This window comes from Brienomyrus brachyistius, chromosome 19 (genome assembly GCF_023856365.1).
Source record: "Brienomyrus brachyistius isolate T26 chromosome 19, BBRACH_0.4, whole genome shotgun sequence".
Taxonomy (NCBI): domain Eukaryota; kingdom Metazoa; phylum Chordata; class Actinopteri; order Osteoglossiformes; family Mormyridae; genus Brienomyrus; species Brienomyrus brachyistius.
Window position 1 is genome coordinate 7,160,664 of NC_064551.1, and position 20,922 is coordinate 7,181,585.

The following is a 20,922-nucleotide window of genomic DNA, read 5'->3' on the forward strand; positions in this document are numbered from 1 at the left end:
ATCTATTTAATTTTTCCAGATTCTGCCAGAACAGGTGAAAGATATTAGTACTTATGATTTGTTTATTTGCCATATCTAACATTTATACACATGGTGCTCATAGCCACCAGTCCACTAGCCAGAGAGGCCAGTGTCTGTCTGCATGTAGAGTTCACTCAAGCCCCAAGACACCCTTTACCTCCAGAGGGGCCAGTGGAATGTTCCAGTGCTGGTACAAACACCCTCTGATGCAATTCTCTCTCCTCATCTGCAGGATCAATGTCCTTCCTAGGAAGCTCACCTTCATTGGTGATGCTTGGCTTTTTGTCATCCTGGGCAGCCATCAGCTTCTCCTTCATATCCACGTTGGTGGGATCAACATTGGAATGGAGGACCTCCAGAACATCACCTTCACTCAAGTTTATTAGATCTGGGTAGATACATGCATAATGACATCCATGTGTTGTAGGTTTTATTTCAGCTGTCCATGATTCTGCTTAAACAGTCCCTATGTCAGTGTTTCTGAAGCTATTCATCTGGAACTCCCACATCATCCATATTCTTATTCCCTCCCAGATCCTGCCCTGAATGTACCAGACATTTTGGGCTCTTCATTAGCTACAGTAGGAGCTGGGATGGACTTACCTGTAATACGTGGGCTCTTTGAGGGTCCTCAAGGGCTAGATTGGGACACACTGTCTTAGTATGTACACTCTATCTGCTGAAACTGCATTAGTGCAGTGAATGTTGATACATTGTGTTATTACAAACTTTGAAAAGGTGTTGAGATCGAACACGTAGTTGAGAATTTTATTCCTGATCTGAGGAATAAAATCTACCAAAGCAACCATCGCAAACTGTAATCAGTCAACAGTAAATGTTACTTGTTAAGTTCAGTCCTCGGCAAGCGTTTTTTTAAATATTACCCAGCATGCCAAGCAGCAAACTGTTTAGTTCTGTAAGTTTTATGTCTAGATAAGTTTTGTTATAGTTAATGTTATTGTTTCAATTGTTCTACTTAATGAGGTTGTTGTACCTCTTTCCTGTAATATTTGGTAATGTTCTGTGTTGTGTTCAAGTCAAGTGGAAAAAAACATCGTGCAGAGCACAGGCCAATTCGGTCAAAAGTCAAAGGCCTTTTGTTCTGTTAAATTATTTGTTCTCACCCCAGCACCAGCTGGTGCTGTGTAGCCTGGGCTGGTCAGGGCTGCTGAAGAATTTTTTGTTTAAATACACAAGAAAGCAGATTTGAGCTACGATGCCCGCCGCTCTAACATAGAAAATGATGGAAATTTATTCGAAGTAATTTAATAATTAAGATATTTAAAGGCAAATATGGACATGTTTAATTTTGCCCTGTGTCTTGCCCTGTGTGGGATGCACTTGGGGTGGTTCTGCTACTCGGTGAGATGGGGTGGGGACGGTTTTCTTGCACACGGGGATGGGGCAGGCGTAGTGGAGATGTATGCAGGGATGGATAGGGATAGATATCATCTCTGTGCGGCTCTCTACTCAGGATCTCAAACTACCACAATGGACAGTCCAGACCAGCTGTACCCTTCATCAGGAATAGCAGCCCCCCAGCTGACGTCCCCCTCACCCACATGGCATATGGAAAACGATACTGGTGCATCACCACCCGCACTCCCTGCTTCAAAATCTTCTTTACTTAAGCCTTCAAACTGCTAAACAGCCAGTACCCTGTACCCGTCAACCTATTGCATAACCACTGAATTCCACAATCCTGTATTGTTAATATACTACCTGCACTTTTTCAAGACTATATACTGTATTATTGTCAATCTGCATATCCTGCATAAGTCAGTATCCATATCCCATTATTTATTTACTACTTATTTATTTATTATTACATCTACTTATGTTGCACTAATAATATTTTTGGATCAGCGATTGAGTCTTTTGTTTAGAGGTGTGCAATATGAATCTGAACATAATATGAACACCACAGTGCAGAGATCAGTCAGGCCCCAAGACATCCTTTATCTCCAGAGGGACCACAGAAGTCTTTCTTTTCTATTACATCCTTACACTGATTAGAGTCACTCTACTCACCCATTGGCTCAGTGCCCTTCCTGTGATGCTCGCCGTCACTGGTGCTGATTGGCTTATCAGCATCCTGGGCAACCATTGGTTGTTTCTCCATATCTGATGTCATCAAGAGGACCTTGGACTGTGGGACCTCAGCATGTAAATTCCTGCAGATTATGTGTAATAGACGTGGGTAATAAAATTCTGTTATATAATGTGATTCTTACTGCTGACCTTCAAAATTAGCAATACGCCAGATCCATACATAGGAGCATGTGTTATGTACAGTATACGTACACAGATGAGCCAGAACATTATGACCACCTCCGCGTGAAACAATTAATGTTGACCATCTTGTAAAAACGGTGCGTGTCAAGATTGACACGTTGAATGCAGATAAAATGGCCAGAGATAAAGATCTGAGTGACTCTGACAAGGGTCAAATCAGTATATAACTGGCTCAGAGCATCGCTGAAACGGCAGGGCTTGTGGGGAGCTCCCAGTCAGTCATGGTGGTCACTGGTCTGTGACCAGTTACCTTTTGTGTCCCCAAAAGGTAAGGTACACCTGGACCACACACATACACACACATATGGTTTCTTTTTAAGTCCAAGACACATGTGAGTGCCCACCCACACTTTCCTTTAAACAATGTATTCAAAATGAAACTCAAACGCAAGGTTTCATTCTCAGCATGCAATTATACAACTACAGTAAAAGTATTCAGTACAGCCATTTCCATTATTCCCAACAGCCTCAACTTTGCTCCTAAAGCAGAAGGTGCATGTTCATGAACAAAAAAAAACTAAAATCTAAATCTAAAACCTATTTTGCAAATGGTTCTAACAACAGAAGCCTGACAAGCATGTCATGGCATGGTCTGCAAATACCCACCCCTCCCATGACAATAACCCTGCATTTTCCTCGGCACAATCGCTTGGTCTATCATTATTCTTCTGATACCGTAATTTTATGTCTATGCGTGTGCCACACATTTTAAGTGCGGAAGATATGACAGTGTACCAGCAAAGTGCGGATAATGTGACCGTAGTTAAAACACAGCTAGGTCAAGGTCCACATTCATATCAGCACTGAGCTAAAGTAAACTGCCCATTAATATAGTTCATATAGAGACGAGATAGAAGGCAGTCATTTGGTGCGTGGTTCTCAAAGTCATTCCATGAGTTCTTATATCATTCGCAGTGGCTCGAAAAAACCGCAATCGGTAACACAGGCCACAAAATTAAAGAACGTGACCATCTTAGCAAAGTGGATGCCTAGCTAACAGAAATGCCGGACATGCTCCAGCGTGCCAAAGAACAGGCGCACCGGCCACTAAGATAAGGCACTAATAGTAGTATTTCACTTTCACATTTCCAGGTCATCCACCCAGTATTTCGAGAAATTGTTCAGTAAGTCAGATTTACAAGTCAGAAGTGTGGAACGAGGTCAGATTAGATGGCAAGGCCAAATAACAGCATTATCATGCTAATACAATGCTGTTGTGTCTGACAGTAATAATGACAAATAGAGTAACCCTCTTCACAAGGATAAGCCTCTAATCAACTCATCCTTCTTTTTGCTGTCACTAAGCGATGTTGTGATGGACCTTATTACTTCCTCACAAAAAAACAAAACCGAAAATCTTATCCCTGGTAGATCTCAGATCAGTCCGAAATTAGAACTGCACTATATAGGGCAGCAGAACTGGAAGTGCAAGAGGGCAGCTGGGAACAAAATGGAGTCTGCAGCCGCCATCTTGTGAGCACAAGCCGTCTAATCTACCACCTCGCTAAACATGATCCATCTGTAAACTTCCCAGGAACACTGCACAGATCAGTGCTTCAAAAACAGTGAATATTCTATAATAAAATTTATATTGATTTTTGGTTGCTAGCCTCCCCATTTGGCAAATTTGATCTGTAGCAGTCCAACAGCAGGATAACTGATTAATATCCTGAATGTGTGTACACTCTTTGTTTTAATACTTGCTTCCCCTCAAAAGGGTCTGTTTCTTCAGCGTTACCTCAGCAGCGCTGAATGCACCTTGTCGACAGCCTCCTTATTTTCCTGGCATTGCAGCAGCCCTTTAGATTGATGGTAAGCACAGTGGACGACTTGCACTATGTTGCCCCTGGACGGTTGCACTGTGATGTTGGTTATGTGACTGGGGTTGTGACAGTGGTGCATGAACACCAGGATAACAGGTTTGTCTTCTGTGGAAGGAAGAAACCAAACAGGTTACCGTGGGCACAGATAGATGCTGTTGCTTCCCCTCATGATTTTTTACATCTTAAATAAGGTGAGAACAAAGACCTGTAGTGCGCAAATAATCATGGATAGGTGGATGGAGAACCACTTGCATCCCCAGGCAGCCCCGTCACTTGCGCCACCCACTTTATCTGTACTCGTTTCACACTCACCGCCTTGTTCAATTTCTGTAATTTCTGTTCTAGCACTGGATGTATCAAATGGAAACGTAAAAGTTAACTAGAATTTTATAGGACCTTCCGTTCTGGTGCAATATGACTCAAAATTTTATCAGGTCCATCAAAAGTTGAAAAAGATCAAATACTACTGAAGTTATTGCGCCGACAGCAGCCATTGTCTGAAACTACCCTATCACTTCGCAGCATTGCTTCAGTTTTACAGCAAAACTGCAAAACTCTTTGGAGAGTTAGACTGCATAACCTCCTTAGGTCCAGTAATTCATCTTTGTTCCCTGCAGAGGGCATCATGTTTTTACTCATATCTCTCATACTGCACATATCACTCTATAAATTCCTGTTGTTTCTTAAAGAGGGCAGGTAGCGCTTTAAGATGACGTTACATGTTTGCAGAAGTGACCTTACCAACCTCCTCTTCAATCCATCCATCCATCCATCCATCCATCATCACCAATACCGCTTAATCCAAACTGTCACAGGGGGCCGGAGCCTATCTTGAGAACAAGGGGCGCAGGCGGGAGCCAACCCTGGACAAGGGCCAACACACCACAGGGCGCAAACCCACACAAGGCCAACTTAGACTCGCCAGTCAACCTTTCCTGCAAGCTTTTGGACTGTGGGAAGAAACTGGAGCCTCTGGCAGAAACCTACATGTACAGCGTGCAAACTCCACACAGAAAGGACCTACACTCCACCCCAGGATAGAACACAGGACTTCTGGCTGGGAGGCGGCAGCACTAACCACTGCACCACCATGCCACCCCTACCACCTCTTCCAGTCAGATCTACATTTTTTAATCAATATGATTTTTTTTTTCTCCCCTGGATCGCAAGAGGATGACACCTGTTTGTTGTAGCTTCTTGGATTTCAGGGCAAAGGTGACAAATAGCAGTGAGAGACTGAATCCTGACTCACCTGTAACTCTGGCCATGGCTGCCTCCATGTCTGTCCCAATCCGAGAAACGACAGGACAGAAGACCAGGATGACGTTGCTGCTCTCTGCACTGCAGGGGTTTATCTTCGACTTCAGCTTTTGCATGAAGGTATCATGGGTCTGGAAAGTTTCCCCAGTAACCAGCACGTGAACTTTAACTGGGGAAGAGAGATGGATTTTAAGGATATGTTATAATTGCCATGATCTGGAAGCATACATGCAAACTTCTTCTCGTAGTGCATCCTGCTGCAGTTGGTAAACGACACACATGCACACAGCCATTGGAGATTAAATTCTCCCATAATACATTTTTGAGTTATTATGCTGACAAGATCAGTTGTCTCATCTGGCCTTCTCTTTGCTATCGCTACGCAAAATCACTCGGCTAAAGTTGAAAAAGATACTTTGATTTATCATGCTAATGGGATCAAACGTCTGAAACGACACGTTTTTTTGATCTAACAAGTAACTATGCAGTGCCGCTTCAGTTCTGTCTCAAAATTTGACGACTTCCAATTCATGGTCCCTACAATGTGGCTGCAAATTTTGAAAAAGATCCATAAAATAGTTTTAGAGTTACTGGGTTCACAAGACCAAGTGTCTTCTGCAGCTCCTGTATGCTTCCTTTGCTTTGCTGCTTCATTTTAGAGCAATTTGCCTGAACCAGGTATAGATCTTCATCCACATATGCTTTTGTGAAGGCGTGATAAGATTTATTGCTTAGAATTTAATGTAAGCTTTCATATGTACTGCTTTATAGATGGGTTCCTTCATAATGCGTTACACTGGTTGGAATATAAAGCAAGGATGCTTTGTACTGCATTATGAAGGTATCTATAGTGCATTGCTGATGAGAGCTATGGGTGCAACATAGGGAACAACTCAGGAAAGGGCAACCCGTGCAATGCATTCATAATGCATAATAAATATGGCTATTCCTATAAGTGCTATTCCTTTTTATAAATATTTATTGTCATGATTATAATGCTTTATGAATGCGTTATAATGTGTTATGACTGTGTTCATAGTTGCTTTTAGACATGGCATTGATAGTGTTACAGATCCATCAAATAGTTTTTGACTTAAGGCATAATCCACTAGGTCTAAATCCTACAGCTGAAACTCGATTTTATGAAAACTGTGCTCTCTGCATAGGCCTGATCACATTTACCTTAAGGCAGTGGGCCAGTGGACAGCAGGAACTGCCGAGATTGTTTCCAGCAATAAAAATACTGAACTGTATACCTCTGCTGTTTTAACACCTAGCATCCTCAGTGCGGCATTTCTTATACTGCAGCATTGCCTTTAATGAATAATTTCTAATAATGTATTTTTGGATCAGTAGTTATGATTCTGTTACTTGGAATATTTCTTTCTATCTTTGTACACATTGTGCTCATGTCCACCTGTCCCCTGGCTTTAGAGGTCACTGTCTGTATGCATGTAAAGTTCACTCAGGCCCCAAAACTCCCTTTAACTGTAGAGGGGCCAGTGGAATGTTCCATTGCTAATGCAAGCTGGTGGAGTGGTGGCTCTGAGGCTTGGGGTCTGTGCCAGCAACTGGAAGGTTGCTGGTTTGAATCCCGTGAATACTCAGAGTGATCCTGCTCCGTTGGGCCCTTGAGCAAGGCCCTTAACCTGCAATCGCTTTGTCCGGGGTATAATGTTAATCTACATGCGGCCCTACAACTTACTGGGAAAAAAAGATTGGCACTCCAGCCACTGGGGGAAAAAAACTCACACTGGTCCATTGAGACTAGTGTGGTGATGAGGTATAACCTGCCCCATGGTTGCATTCAGGTTGTCTTCCCTGAGGTGGTTTGTCATGTGGCGGGTGTGGTAACGCGCTGTAATCAGTTCATGCTCCTTACCTCCTCCTGATGTAACCTTCCTCTGGTCGCTCTTCCCAGACACTAGCTTATGGCCCTTACTCTGAAGCCTGCTGCCGTCAGTGATCATTGATCTATTGACATCATGAGTAGCCTTTTGCTGCTGCTCCATCTCTGATTGGGTGGGAGGGACCTTTGATTGTGAGACCCCAGCATGTGAGTCAACATACCTGCAGAGTGTATATAACAAAATAAGTTATATCTGTTATACACTGTTACATAATTTGCCAATTGAATTTTGAAGGTCAACAAAAACTATCTGCTAGATCTATATATAGTGGTCTGTTATATACAGTATTTTATATATATACACACGTGGACAAAATTGTTGGTACCCTTCAGTCAATGAAAGAAAAACTCACAATGGTCACAGAAATAACTTTAATCTGACAAAAGTAATAATAAATAAAAATTCTATGAAATTTAACTAATAAAAGTCAGACATTGATTTTCAACCATGCTTCAACAGAATTAATAAAAAAAAAAAACTCATGAAACAGGCCTGGACAAAAATGATGGTACCCCTAGAAAAGACTGAAAATAATGTGACCAAAGGGACATGTTAATCCAAGGTGTGTCCACTAATTAGCATCACAGGTGTCTACAATCTTGTAATCAGTCAGTGGACCTATATATAGGGCTCCAGGTAGTCACTGTGTTGTTTGGTGACATGGTGTGTACCACACTCAACATGGACCAGAGGAAGCGAAGGAAAGAGTTGTCTCAGGAGATTAGAAAGAAAATTATAGACAAGCATGTCAAAGGTAAAGGCTATAAGACCATCTCGAAGCAGCTTGATGTTCCTGTGACTACAGTTGCACATATTATTCAGAAATTTAAGATCCATGGGACTGTAGCCAACCTCCCTGGACGTGGCCGCAGGAGGAAAATTGATGACAAATCAAAGAGACGGATAATACGAATGGTAACAAAAGAGCCCAGAAAAACTTCTAAAGAGATCCAAGGTGAACTTCAAGCTCAAGGAACATCAGTGTCAGATCGCACCATCCGTCATTGTTTGAGCCAAAGTGGACTTCATGGGAGACGACCAAGGAGGACACCATTGTTGAAAACAAGTCATAAAAAAGCCAGACTGGAATTTGCCAAACTACATGTGGACAAGCCACAAAGATTCTGGGAGAATGTCCTATGGACAGATGAGACAAAAATTGAACTTTTTGCCAAGGCACATCAGCTCTATGTTCACAGACGGAAAAATGAAGCATATCAAGAAAAGAACACTGTCCCTTCTGTGAAACATGGAGGAGGCTCTGTTATGTTCTGGGGCTGCTTTGCTGCATCTGGCACAGGGTGTCTTGAATCTGTGCAGGGTACAATGAAATCTCAAGACTATCAAGGGATTCTAGAGAGAAATGTGCTGGCCAGTGTCAGAAAGCTTGGTCTCAGTCGCAGGTCATGGGTCTTGCAACAGGACAATGACCCAAAACACACAGCTAAAAACACCCAAGAATGGCTACGAGGAAAACATTGGACTATTCTAAAGTGGCCTTCTATGAGCCCTGACCTCAATCCTATTGAGCATCTTTGGAAAGAGCTGAAACATGCCGTCTGGAAAAGGCACCCTTCAAACCTGAGACAACTGGAGCAGTTTGCTCATGAGGAGTGGGCCAAAATACCTGCTGAGAAGTGCAGAAGTCTCATTGACAGTTACAGGAATCGTTTGATTGCAGTGATTGCCTCAAAAGGTTGTGCAACAAAATATTAAGTTAGGGGTACCATCATTTTTGTCCAGGCCTTTTTCATGAGTTTTTTTTTTTTTTTTTTTTTATTAATTCTGTTGAAGCATGGTTAAAAATCAATGTCTGACTTTTATTAGTTAAATTTCATAGAATTTTTATTTATTATTACTTTTGTCAGATTAAAGTTATTTCTGTGACCATTGTGAGTTTTTCTTTCATTGACTGAAGGGTACCAACAATTTTGTCCACGTGTGTGTATGTGTGTGTATATATATATATATATATATATATATATATATATATATATATATATATATATATATATATGTAGATACACATAAACATAAAGTGTAATAGATATACAGTCAAATTTTGGATTGTGAGTAACTTGGTTTGCAAGACGAGCAAAAAATTTTTATAAATTTTAACTCGATAAATGAGCGTGGTCTTGCAATACGAGTATTACGTAAACGCTTTGTCTGCCTAGCATCATGTGATCACAACTGAGCTGATGGTTCTCTCTCTCTCTCACTACAGGATTGTGGGTAATCGTCTCCCATGCTCAGTGTCGGTTTGCGTGCTTCACTCGTATAGTCAAAATTTAGTAGAAAAGCGCCACCCGAATAAGGGTGTAGTAGTGCAAGCGATGATTCTGTTTAACGACAATGCAATGTCCACATTTCTGCGAAATCGAAAAGGAGGCAAAAGCAGCCGTCACTGGATAGGTTCCTTGTTAAAGTCGCACAAAAAGAAAAAGATTCCAGTGAGCCAACAGATAGCAGTAATTCCGTTAGTTATAGTGAAATCCTTCCTATAAAATAACCCTCCTCTCTCCTTTCTTTCATCTCCCTCACACCATTCATGATTCTTTTCAAAGGTAAACTGCAGGTTAAATTGTTTTATGTATTTTTACTTTATATTTTGTATTAATCATTGTTATATGAATTTTTTTGGGTTATGGAACGAATCATCTGAGTTTCCATTATTCCTAATGGGAAAATTCGCTTTGATATACGAGTGCTTTGGATTACGAGCATGTTTCCGGTATGAGTTATGCTTGCAGTCCCAGCTTCTACTGTATATGCAAAAATGAGACATTTACATCAGCAAAATATTCAGCAAAATGTTTCAGTCATGCACAATACATTTTAGATGCCAGATATTCTCCTGATGCATACTGATGATCTGTAAAATTAGTAATTTGTTAGATTTTTTCATTTATACTGTGATTTTTATATCTTATATACAGTATATGGTGGGTGTTTCTCAGTAAGAAATGTTCTGCACACACTATTCAACTCTATAGCAGAATAATTACATGGTTTGCTTACAAACTCTGAGGATAATTGATCAAAATCGTGAGTGTGTGCACACTATCTGTGTTAATAGCCACTTACTCTGTAGAGTGTCTGTTTCTGAACTTGTACATCAGCAGTGCTGAATGCACCTTGTCGACAGCCTGCTCATTTTCCTGGCATTGCAGCAGCCCTCTAGATTGATGGAAGGCGCAGTGGACAACTTGCACTACGCTGCTCATGGACGGTTGCACTGTGATGTTGGTCATGTGACTGGGGTCGTGACAGTGGTGCATGAACACCAGGATGACAGGTTTGTCTTCTGTGGAAGGAAGAAACCAAGCAGGTTACTGTGGGCTCTGATAGATGCTTTTGCTTCCCTTCGTGGTTTTTTACATCTTAAATAAGGTGAGAACAAAGTAAAGCTGTGAGGTTTGCTTCCTAGGATTGGCTCTTGGCTCAGTATTAACCTGTAGTGCACAAGTGGTTATGGAAGGATGGATGGAAAAGTTATAAAAGCCAAGGTCCTTTGAAGTAAGGAAATTTATTAAACATATTCCAAGTTCAGGCTGACTTGCGTGTTTGTTATAAACTTACAGTAAAAAACAAATGATGATGATTCAGATTCAATACTACTTAAATACTGTATGTGCAGTGTTGTAGAACCATTACACAATTCAGGACAATGCCAAACATTACTGGGTTAAATAAACTCCAGGGCACAAAAATGGGTCAAACCTTAATAGCAGAACATTAAACTTTGGCCAATTTTTTTGACCAGAAATGCACATAATTGCAAAGACCTGAGTTGTTGTTACACACAACATGACCAGTCAGGTAGATGGTGGCGCAGGAGGTAGTGCTATTGTTCGGCAACCGGAGGGTTGCAGGTTCGAGCCCTGATTCTTGCTGACCCCATCAAAGTGTCCTTGAGCAATTTGCTCCTGGTGTGCAGTTTAGCACCTTGCATGGCAGTCTCTGCCGTGAATGGGTGAATGTCGAGGCATGAAATGTAAAATGTACTCGTCTGAGTATAAAAGTGCTATATAAATGCAGTCTATTTACCATTTCAGGTTTATATTTAATCTAAAATACATTTTTTTGTTTGATTCCATTATACTGTACGTAAAGTTCTATGACAGCCCAATTATTTTAAAAGTACATTCCATATTAAATTTATTAACTCTACCAGATTACTTGGCAATCAAAACAAAAACAAATAATTTGTAAATGTGTCAGATTCATGTTAGAGTCAGATCCATTTGAAAAACTTGGAGAACTTAGCAGATCTGAGTTTATTTTCACAGAACTTTTGATAGGTAACTTCCATTAAATAATTCAACTTCTTCTGTGAAGAGATGAACTTCATAAATTCAATTCAAAAAACTTTATTTGTCCCCGAAGGGCAATTTAAAAGCGATAGAGGAGTAGCGCACACACATAACAGTTGTAACATCAGACACAACAGATATACACACAATGAACTATGATTGGATAATACCTGTTTGTTGTGTCTTCTTCGGATTTCTGGGTGAAGGTGACATACAGCAGCGACTGAATCCTGACTCACCTGTAACTCTGGCCATGGCTGCATCCATGTCTGTCCCAATCCGAGACACAACAGGACAGAAGAGCAGGATGACGCTGCTGCTCTCTGCACTGCAGAGCTCTATCTGCAGGTTCAACTTTTGCATGAAGGTTTCATGGGTCAGGAAGGTCTTTCCAGAAACCAGCACATGGACTTTCACTGGGGAAGAAAAAAAGAATTTAAAAATAATTTACACCTCTTGTGAGCAGGAACGGCATTTTTCACCTTGGATGAGATTCTATGGAGTAACTGGAACATTATCGTAATCAAACAGGATTCGACACGATGATCTGATTTGGAATTTAGTTGGAAAATACAGAAACAGACTTTTGATGAAACTGAGTAAAAAGTGATCTAATTAAAATGTAAGATGGCAAACCTGAGAATCGCATGATAGCTTACCTGGTATGGAGTCACGCAGAATGTCGTAGTTATTGTTGGAGTTGTGACAACACAGGTTACAAACTGCATGCCACAGGCGGCAAAAAAAATCTGCAAAATATTTGCATCTTAAGTCAGTTGTGGCAATTAGCATACACTGAATTAAATAATACTGGGAAGGATGACTAAAGACAATAACATTTTACATGGATTTATATTATGAGAGAGAGAGAGAGAGAGAGAGAGAGAGAGAGAGAGAGAGAGGGGGGGGGGGGATTTAACTTGATCTGAAGAATTAGGGAAATGAAACCTGCTGATTAAGTTTTAGTTTAATTTCACTAGGCCTAGGCGCCATCCATCCATTCACCCATTTTCCAAACCGCTTATCCTACTGGGTCGCGTAGGTGCCATTTTATTATTATTATTATTATTATTATTATTATTATTATTATGCCTGTGTCTGCGTACTGTATGACAATTGGCAAACTTACCACGAATTGCGTTCATGATTCGATAACATACGCACGGCCGATTCGTCTGAAACCATACACAGTGACAACCTTTATATAGAGTACATTCCACAAATAGTCATGAAACTGAGTAATTTAGTTTTGGAACAAAAAGATATACACAAGGCGTAGGTCTGGGTTCATCATTTGTCCGCACGCCCTCCCTGCTACTTACACATTATCCGTAGGGACGTTAACATACCGACTAAACCCAAATCTACACCCTTGATTTTAATTTTATTAGGACATAACTTGAGAATGAGATCCATACAGCTATGACAGAAAAAGATTAAGTCGTAATGCATTTTAGACTATTGGATACTGTATACTATAACCATTAAACATGTCACGTTTTATTTGTTTCTGCTACAAACGTTCTTAAAACTACAATTTTAGATAAGTTACAAAAGCCAGATGTTGTTACTCAAATAACATCTTGCGGACGCAGCTTACCGGATCACACATGATTATTTTATGTATTTGGCTTTATCTCCTTATGCTTCAAATGAGGTGTCGATTCCACTGTTCCTGCTGAACGAAAGCGAAAATGAAATAGGTGAAAACTCCGTTATGCAAGTGTCACGTTAGCTTACTGCGGCACAGTCATTTTCATATTCGATAACATTCTTATATGCTAAATCATGTGGTGTGTGCAAGTATTAATACTGTACGAAAGCTGGCGATTTCAGTTGTACTGAGATATTGGTTCAGCATTTTGAGTTTATTACCATTGTTGCATACCCCCTGGTTTTTCATAATTTTTTCACGGGTGAATTTTAATTAACTTCTGAATGTTCGCATGTGCTCGGTTCCACTCACTTGACGCTACTGAGATCATATTTAACTAGCTATCATTTCAGTAGCGTTGCCGATGTCCGTAATAGTGCAGTCAAATAAAAATGAAATTACAAAAAAAAAAGAAATAATTTTAAAAATCTAATAAAAAAAACGATGTAAAGTTATCCCGCTAATAAGTCCTGACAAGTTTCATCAGCACCAGACATTTTAAACAAAAGTATTGTAAAAGTGGGGTGCCGATCGAGCCATGTCGCTTGTAATATTTGTTATTATTCGCACTGCCCACCGTGCGTATTAGGAGTAAGCAGGCCAGCAGGCACGGTGGGCACACATAAAGGAACACAGATACACTATATACAGCAGTACACATTTACACTACACTTTACACAACGACCAAGCACAATTACATGACAACACAATGATTACGGAGAAGTGTTTACAAAACTGGCATCAATCCAGCCTAATAGCCAGAGTTCAGCACAACAGTTTATTGGCTGTCAATTGAATTTTCCAATACAGAAATATGGAGACATAATACTGAACCCTGGGGTCCCCCCCACTATTGACACAGGCCCATTGTTACTTTGTGTCTCAAATAACTACCTGCTGCTTTTTATCGGATAACCGTTTTTTTGATCAAATCTTGCACAGTTCCTAACATACCTGCTGCTTTGAGCTTAAGCAGGAATTGTTTGTGTGGACTACATCAAAGATCTTCTGGAAAAATAAATAAATCACATCATAGGCCTTATTTCGATCAATTTTCCTTGTGGCCTCCGCAAAAAACTCAAGTAGATTAGTCAGACGGAATCTACCCCTCCTACACCAATGTTGTCTGTTCCTCAGAATGTTATTAGGGTCTAGGTATTCAACCACTTCTACCTCCCTTTTTTGAAAATAGGTGTCATACCTGAAATAGCCAAGTTAAAGGTCTACAGATAATCATCTACTTTAAAACTGTAGGTTAGATGCCATCAGGGCTATGAGACTCATTCATTTTCAGTTTAGCCAGACCTTGTAACACATCGACATCAGTAATACATATATTAGTCAAAGGTGGAGTCACATTCTAAGTTATAACAGGTATGCTGCTTATATCTTCTTGAGTAAATACCTGTGGGATTGTACACACACACACACACACACACACACACACACACACCAGGGCTAACATTCCAAGTTTTAAGGCCCGAAGGTTTGGAACCCTTGAGATAAGGTCCAGCCTGGTACAAGGGGTACTAGATGGTCAAGGCACAAGGGGGGGGGGGTTAATGATTCCAGCACATGCACACGCCCACTCACACACAACCCCCCACACACATACACACACGCACACACACACACACACACACATACACAACCTCAGACACACATGTTCAGGGAGATCCAGATAACAAGGAAGGCAAAGAGTTTCAAGTTTTATGGCTCAAACTCAGAGACCTAGGAATAACAGCCAGGGCATTCAGGTAAGGGGTCCAATCCAGGTATGAGCTGGTTAAGGGGGGGGGGGGCACATTTAAGGGTTGATAAGTGGCTGAACAATGAATAAAGAGTCTTGAAGGGCCCATAACACAACCCCCCCCACACACACTTACTTCCTCACATACAACAGACACACAGTCCCTCGAAGAAAGACTTCTTTGTTTAAACGTTGCCTGTGTATGTCACGTATGTGTTTACATGATTGTTTCACTGTTTTTAAAAATACCCGTGTATGTGTGGACAAGGTCTTGGAGTTCAAACAAAAATAAAGTTCCACTGCTTTACAGTGTCACTGTAGTGATTTTCACTGGCACCCAAACCTGCAACACTTAGGTCCCCAAGACAAGTTGTTTAAATGTCCTTGACTGCTGCCAATAATTATTAATCTATAAGCCACATATTACAATAAATTCCTAAAATAAAGGACAGAATTACAAAGTCTAAGTATAACGAACTATGATTAAAATCATGTGTACACAGTGTTAGTAGTTTATTAGTAGTTGCAATCCATTCTCCCCTGTGCCATGTGTGCTTCTTCACTTGTATTTCTTCAGCATCGCTTGCACCTTAGCAACTGCCTGTTCATTTTCCCGGCATCGCAGCAGCCCTTTAGATACATGGAAGGCGCAGTGGACGACTTGCACTATGTTGCTCCTGCATGGTTGCACTGTGATGTTGGTCATGTGACTGGGGTGGTGACAGTGGTGCATGAGCACCAGGATGACAGGTTTGTTATCTGAGGAAGGTAGAAACCAAACAGGTTACTGTGGGCACTGATAGACGCTGTTCCAACTCCTCGTGGTTTATTGCATATTTTATGTTGGCTGAGAAAAAAAAAAAAGATCATTGATTGTCTAAAGAAGGAAAGGACTGTAATATTCTCAAACAATTGAGTGCATTTTCTACTTCCACAACATGCATCCATTTGCCTGTACATTTAGATGGTTTACATACACTATATGGACAAAAGTATTGGGACATATGGAAGTAAATTAATGACAAAAGTCGTTAAGTGAAAAAAAAAAACACAATGAGTTATACATCGAATAGAAACGTATTGTATTAATGATGCTTAGAATTTTTTAGGGACTGTAATTTAATATGTGTATACATTTAAACATTGAATATTTCAACGGAAAACACTTAAACTGTAATTTCATTACTTAAATATTCACTACAAAAATATTCGGCTTCCAAAATTCAGTTCCAAAACATACAGCTTTTAAACTGCATCTTTATAATTCAGCCACATGTCAGTATCACCTCAATATTAGAGTCAGCAATGTTGGAGTTAAGCTGGTTCTCTTACTAATTATTTGAGAGATATAAGTGAAAGGCCTGATTATCCCAAGTCAAACTCTACTGGCAGGCTACCACTCATTCTGCTGGTCCCGGATGTAGGAGGTTGAATTTCGGACCGTTTTTATAACCACTGAAATTGTGGGAGTGTATTTGGAAAAGCAAAAATAAGAGGACTGAATACTACCGCTTGAATAATAAAGATGCAAATAAAAGTCATTGAATATTATCAACTGAATTTGTTCTTTTGGAATTTATCCTGAGGCAAAAATAAATTAACTGAATTCACGTGGCTGAATTATAAAGACGTACTTTAAAAGTGTCTGTGTCACATGTGTGTGGAGTTTGCATGTTCTCCCCATGTCATCGTGGGGTTTCCTGCAGGTACTCCGGTTCTCCCCGGTGTGTGAGTGTGCCCTGCGATGGGCTGGCCCCACATCCTGGATTGTTCCCTGCCTCGTGCCCGTTGCTTCCAGACCCCCCGCGACCCAGTAGGATAAGCGGTTTGGAAAATGGATGGATGGATGGATGGGACACATCTTTTAATCATTGAATCAAGCACTTAGCCATGCAGTCAGGGTTAGAGACATTTGTGAAAGAAAGGGTCGTTCTGAAGAGCTCAGGTACTTAAAGTGTGGTATTGTCGTAAGATGTCACCTTTCAAATAAGTCAGTTTGTAAAATTTCTTCCTTACTAGATATTCCATGGTCAACTATAAGTGGCATTATTATAGACCATGTGAAGTAACAGAATAGGCTCGCCAAGTGTTCAGGTGCACAATCCTCTGGCATTAACCCCCCCCCCCACAAAATCCGCACTGGGACCTTCATGGAATGGGCTTCCATGGCCGAGCAGCCGCAAGTGAGCCTCACATCACCAAGTGCAAAGCCAAGTTTCGGATGGAGTGGTGTAAAGCACGCTGTCATTGGACACTGGAGCAGTACAAGCATGTTCTGTGGAGTGACGAATCTCTGTCTGCCAGTCTTATGGACGAGTCTGGGTTTGGAAGATGCCAGGAGAACGTTACCTGCCTGACTGCATTGTGCCAACTGTTGAAGTTTGCTTGAGGAGGGATAATGGTATGGGGTTATGTAGAAGCCAATATAACTCCAAATAACGTAATTATTTTTCTATTCTTAATGTAATAAAACTCAATAATGTAATAACTGGCTAATATTGTAATTCATTTTCTGAACCATTAACGTAATAACTGTTTGCCGACAATGTAATAAGTTTTTACATGATTGGCCAGTTAATTCATCATCTCTTCTTACATTGGGAACGGATTACTGCCATGTTATTACATTATTCATAGGACCATCTGATGGACTGGAATCCCATCATACCCCGTGCTTCTATATATTACCTACAAACTATTTTAATCTTGTTTTCAAATTAAAATCAGGCAAAAATCTGGAAATACATTGGACTTGTTTTACAGCCTTGAGTAACAATCAGGTTCAATTGAAAAACTGAGGAAATATGGATGGATTGTTGGTGTTTGTTTACTCTCAGAACAACTTCTACGAGGAAGCATCTTCGAAATCACTGCCCCTCTGTCAAATAAATGTTTGCATTTTCTTGCTCACCTGTATCTCTGGCCATGGCTGCCTCCATGTCTGTCCCAATCCGAGACACAACAGGACAGAAGACCAGTATGACGCTGCTGCTCTCTGCACTGCAGAGCTCCATCTGCAGGTTCAGCTTTTTCATGAAGGTCTTATGAACATTGAAAGTTTCTCCAGCAACCAGCATGTGAACCTTAACTGCGGAAGAAAACAGAGTTTAAAAATTAGCTACCAAGCTCACAAACAGAAAGGGCATTTCTCAGCTCAGACAATACTCTGCACTAACAGGAACTTTATTACCGATAAACAGGATATGACAGGATGGTCGGATTTGGAATTTAGTTGGGAAATGTAGTAACATTTTCCTTTTGTTGAATCTGAATGAAAGTGAAACACTTCAAATAGAAGATGTCAAACTTGAGAATCGCAGGGCTTATATAAAGAGAAATCATACATACTTACTGTTGGAGGAATGACTTGACAAACAGAAGCAAAAGCAGAAGGAAATAACCTGTAAAATATTTCCATCTTGAGTCAGTTGCTGTAAATTTATTTAAGCAATTACACTGGAAAGGATGGAGGAGAATATACGAGTTTTGTAAGAATATTTATGGACTTAATAGATTATTTATGGATAAATATATATAACCCTGTTCTTCTCTGCATGAGTGGAGGTTTCTTTCCGATAGCAGTGCCTCACCAAATAAAGGAAGAAAAATGTGACACTCGCATCGCACAAAATGTCTTATTAATGCAAATGTATCATAACAACAACAATTTCCATGTGAAACGAATAAAGTGTGGTGGTACAAAAACTGTTGGTAACTTGGAGGGGACAAATAATGCCATAGTACATGCTTACTTAATGCATTAATTAACCAATAACTAATTAATTAACCAGTAAATACAGTGTTAAGTACTGATCCCATGTTCATTCATCGTTAATCAATAATGAGAGTTCATGTATGTCATGGGGAAACCTATATTAATTCATGATGTGTTCTTGGGTAGTGAATAAGTTATGCAATTTTTGCCCCCGCAAGTGGTCTGACCGTTATTACTTAACTATTAACTCATATAGTGCTTGACTGGTATAAATGAACAGCCATGCATGAGATCGATACATAACTAGAACTTAAGTTACTGGTTAAGTATTTGTACTACTACATTATTCATGTCCCCTCAAGTAAAGTGTGAACGAAACTGTTGAACACAGTGTGTTGCAAACCAGCACCATCCATAACATAAAAAAAGGAACATCAGTTAAGGAAGTTATCTGCCTCCCTCATATACTCATACACTAATAGATTCTGAAACTGCTGATTTTTGCAATTTAATTCCGGCGTCTACAGGAGCTGGCATTTAGGGGACATGAGAGTGACAACTGACAATATGTTAATAGTTACACAGTTTAAGGCAGGTTAAATAGGGCTACATTTGATTGAAATGAACAACCAATGGAACATGTTTAGCACTACGGTGTAATAAATATTGTAATATATCTAATACGATGTTTATAGCGAAGAATAATATGTGATCAGGAATGAAATCAGGAGGGGGGGGGGGGGTAATCAGGGTACAGTTTGCTTCAATAACACTTCTGGTCAGCAGCCCCCACTGCTCTGAATATACATCCTTAGGAGATTTATAGTGACATATCTTTCTGTCCATCTACAGCAGATGTTTACTAAGTGAGGAAATATTCAAACAATGGTGTACAGTATGAAGGAAAATAAAAACTGCTGATCCAAATTCAGGTTGATCTCACTACTCACCAAGTGGAGGCACATAGTCTTCAGTTGCTGCAGAGAGTCGAAGTTGGTGCAAACAAACGGAATAAGATCTCCACATATGAGGATGAGAACAAGGTTAGAGCAAACATTATAACTTCCGTGCTACAGAGTTAGTTTTATGTATCGCTATCAAAACTTCTACTTGCTTAAGATCAGTTAAACTTCAGGAGTTCCAAATGTAACTCTCACTCATTAAGCCACAGACATTTGCAATAAAACTCAAATTAGTTTGTTTCCTGGATTAAGTTTTTTGGCCAGTCGGAAAATATATTTTTTGGATTCTACATTTATTCTTAGGGCTGGATACTTATTGTAGGCCCCTAATATCAACAGTTTCTGTACAGCAACCATCACTTTGAAAAAGATGGAGGATAATCTGGTAAAACAAGTGGATTTTGCAAAATAATATGTACTGTAGAGGGCAGTTCCCTAGATAAAAAGACAAATGACCTCCAGTGGTCACCCTACAGCTCAACCTGGATTTTGTTAAAAAAATATTGTCTCTATTAGACCGATCACATGTACTTTCAGTCAGTGAGCCAGTGGACAGCAGGAAATGGTGTAATTGTTTCCACTAACCCTAACCCTAGGTTAACCCTAACCCTAATCCTAACCCTAGGTTAACCCTAACCCTAACCCAGGGTTAACCATAACCCTAACCCTGTTGTTTTAGCCCATTCCTGATATTTTTTTAGCCTCAAAAACACAGTGCTCAGTTTACTCAGCCCCCAAAACACCCTTTACCTCCAGAGGGGACAGTGGAATGTTCCATTGTTGATACATTCATCCTTTTGTCAGATTCACTCTTCTCTCCAGCAGGATCAGTGTCCTTCCTAGGAAGCTCACTGTCGGTGGTGATGCTTGGCTTTTTGCCATCCTGGTCAGCCATCGGCTTCTCCTTCATATCCACATTGGTGGGATCAACATTGGACTGTAGGACCTCCGGAGGATGACCTTCACACAAGATCATTAGATTTGGGTAAGAACATACATAATAACATCCTGGTTGATCCTGATTCTAAGTAATAAGAAACACATTTTCTTAGGCTACTTACTCATGACATCAGCTGTGCTTGAATCCATACTTTCTCTGGCTTGCTCCTTCACAGCAGGTAGAGCTTATCAAATTAATCAAAGCAAAATGCACAACAATAAATGAAAATAATAGGCATAGAGTCAGTATAAACTAAAAAAAAAGCACAGTCACATC

General features: G+C 40.3%; 2 protein-coding genes across 2 annotated transcripts in view; both read right to left on the reverse strand.

The window, feature by feature from the left end:
* The window catches only part of LOC125714596 (uncharacterized), a 272,791-nt gene that overhangs the window by 32,333 nt on the left and 219,536 nt on the right, over positions 1-20,922 (reverse strand). The window contains exons 47-52 of the mRNA XM_048985335.1: positions 10,397-10,616; positions 7,282-7,469; positions 5,392-5,568; positions 4,055-4,244; positions 2,053-2,195; positions 179-409 (exon numbers count right to left, since the gene is read on the reverse strand). Coding sequence (XP_048841292.1) covers positions 179-409; positions 2,053-2,195; positions 4,055-4,244; positions 5,392-5,568; positions 7,282-7,469; positions 10,397-10,616 — 1,149 coding nt within the window. The remainder of the gene's footprint in view (positions 1-178; positions 410-2,052; positions 2,196-4,054; positions 4,245-5,391; positions 5,569-7,281; positions 7,470-10,396; positions 10,617-20,922) is intronic.
* On the reverse strand, positions 13,742-20,660 carry LOC125714602 (uncharacterized). Its single transcript, XM_048985346.1, has 5 exons — positions 20,457-20,660; positions 19,695-19,762; positions 18,382-18,430; positions 17,941-18,117; positions 13,742-15,788 (listed from the first exon to the last, which is right to left on the reverse strand). Exons 1-5 carry the CDS (start codon positions 20,614-20,616, stop codon positions 15,589-15,591), a joined length of 654 nt encoding a protein of 217 aa, XP_048841303.1. The 5' UTR covers positions 20,617-20,660; the 3' UTR covers positions 13,742-15,588.

What these genes read in the sequence shown, in the direction of transcription:
- LOC125714602 (XM_048985346.1), bottom strand. Translation starts at nt 20,616, where the DNA reads ATGAAGGAGAAGCCGATGGCTGACCAGGATGGCAAAAAGCCAAGCATC. An exon ending in TTCCACTGTCCCCTCTGGAG is followed by an intron (nt 19,763 to 20,456) that starts GTAAAGGGTGTT and finishes TCATATGTGGAG; the next exon opens with ATCTTATTCCGTTTGTTTGC. An exon ending in AGCCATGGCCAGAGATACAG is followed by an intron (nt 15,789 to 17,940) that starts GTGAGCAAGAAA and finishes TACCTTCCTCAG; the next exon opens with ATAACAAACCTGTCATCCTG.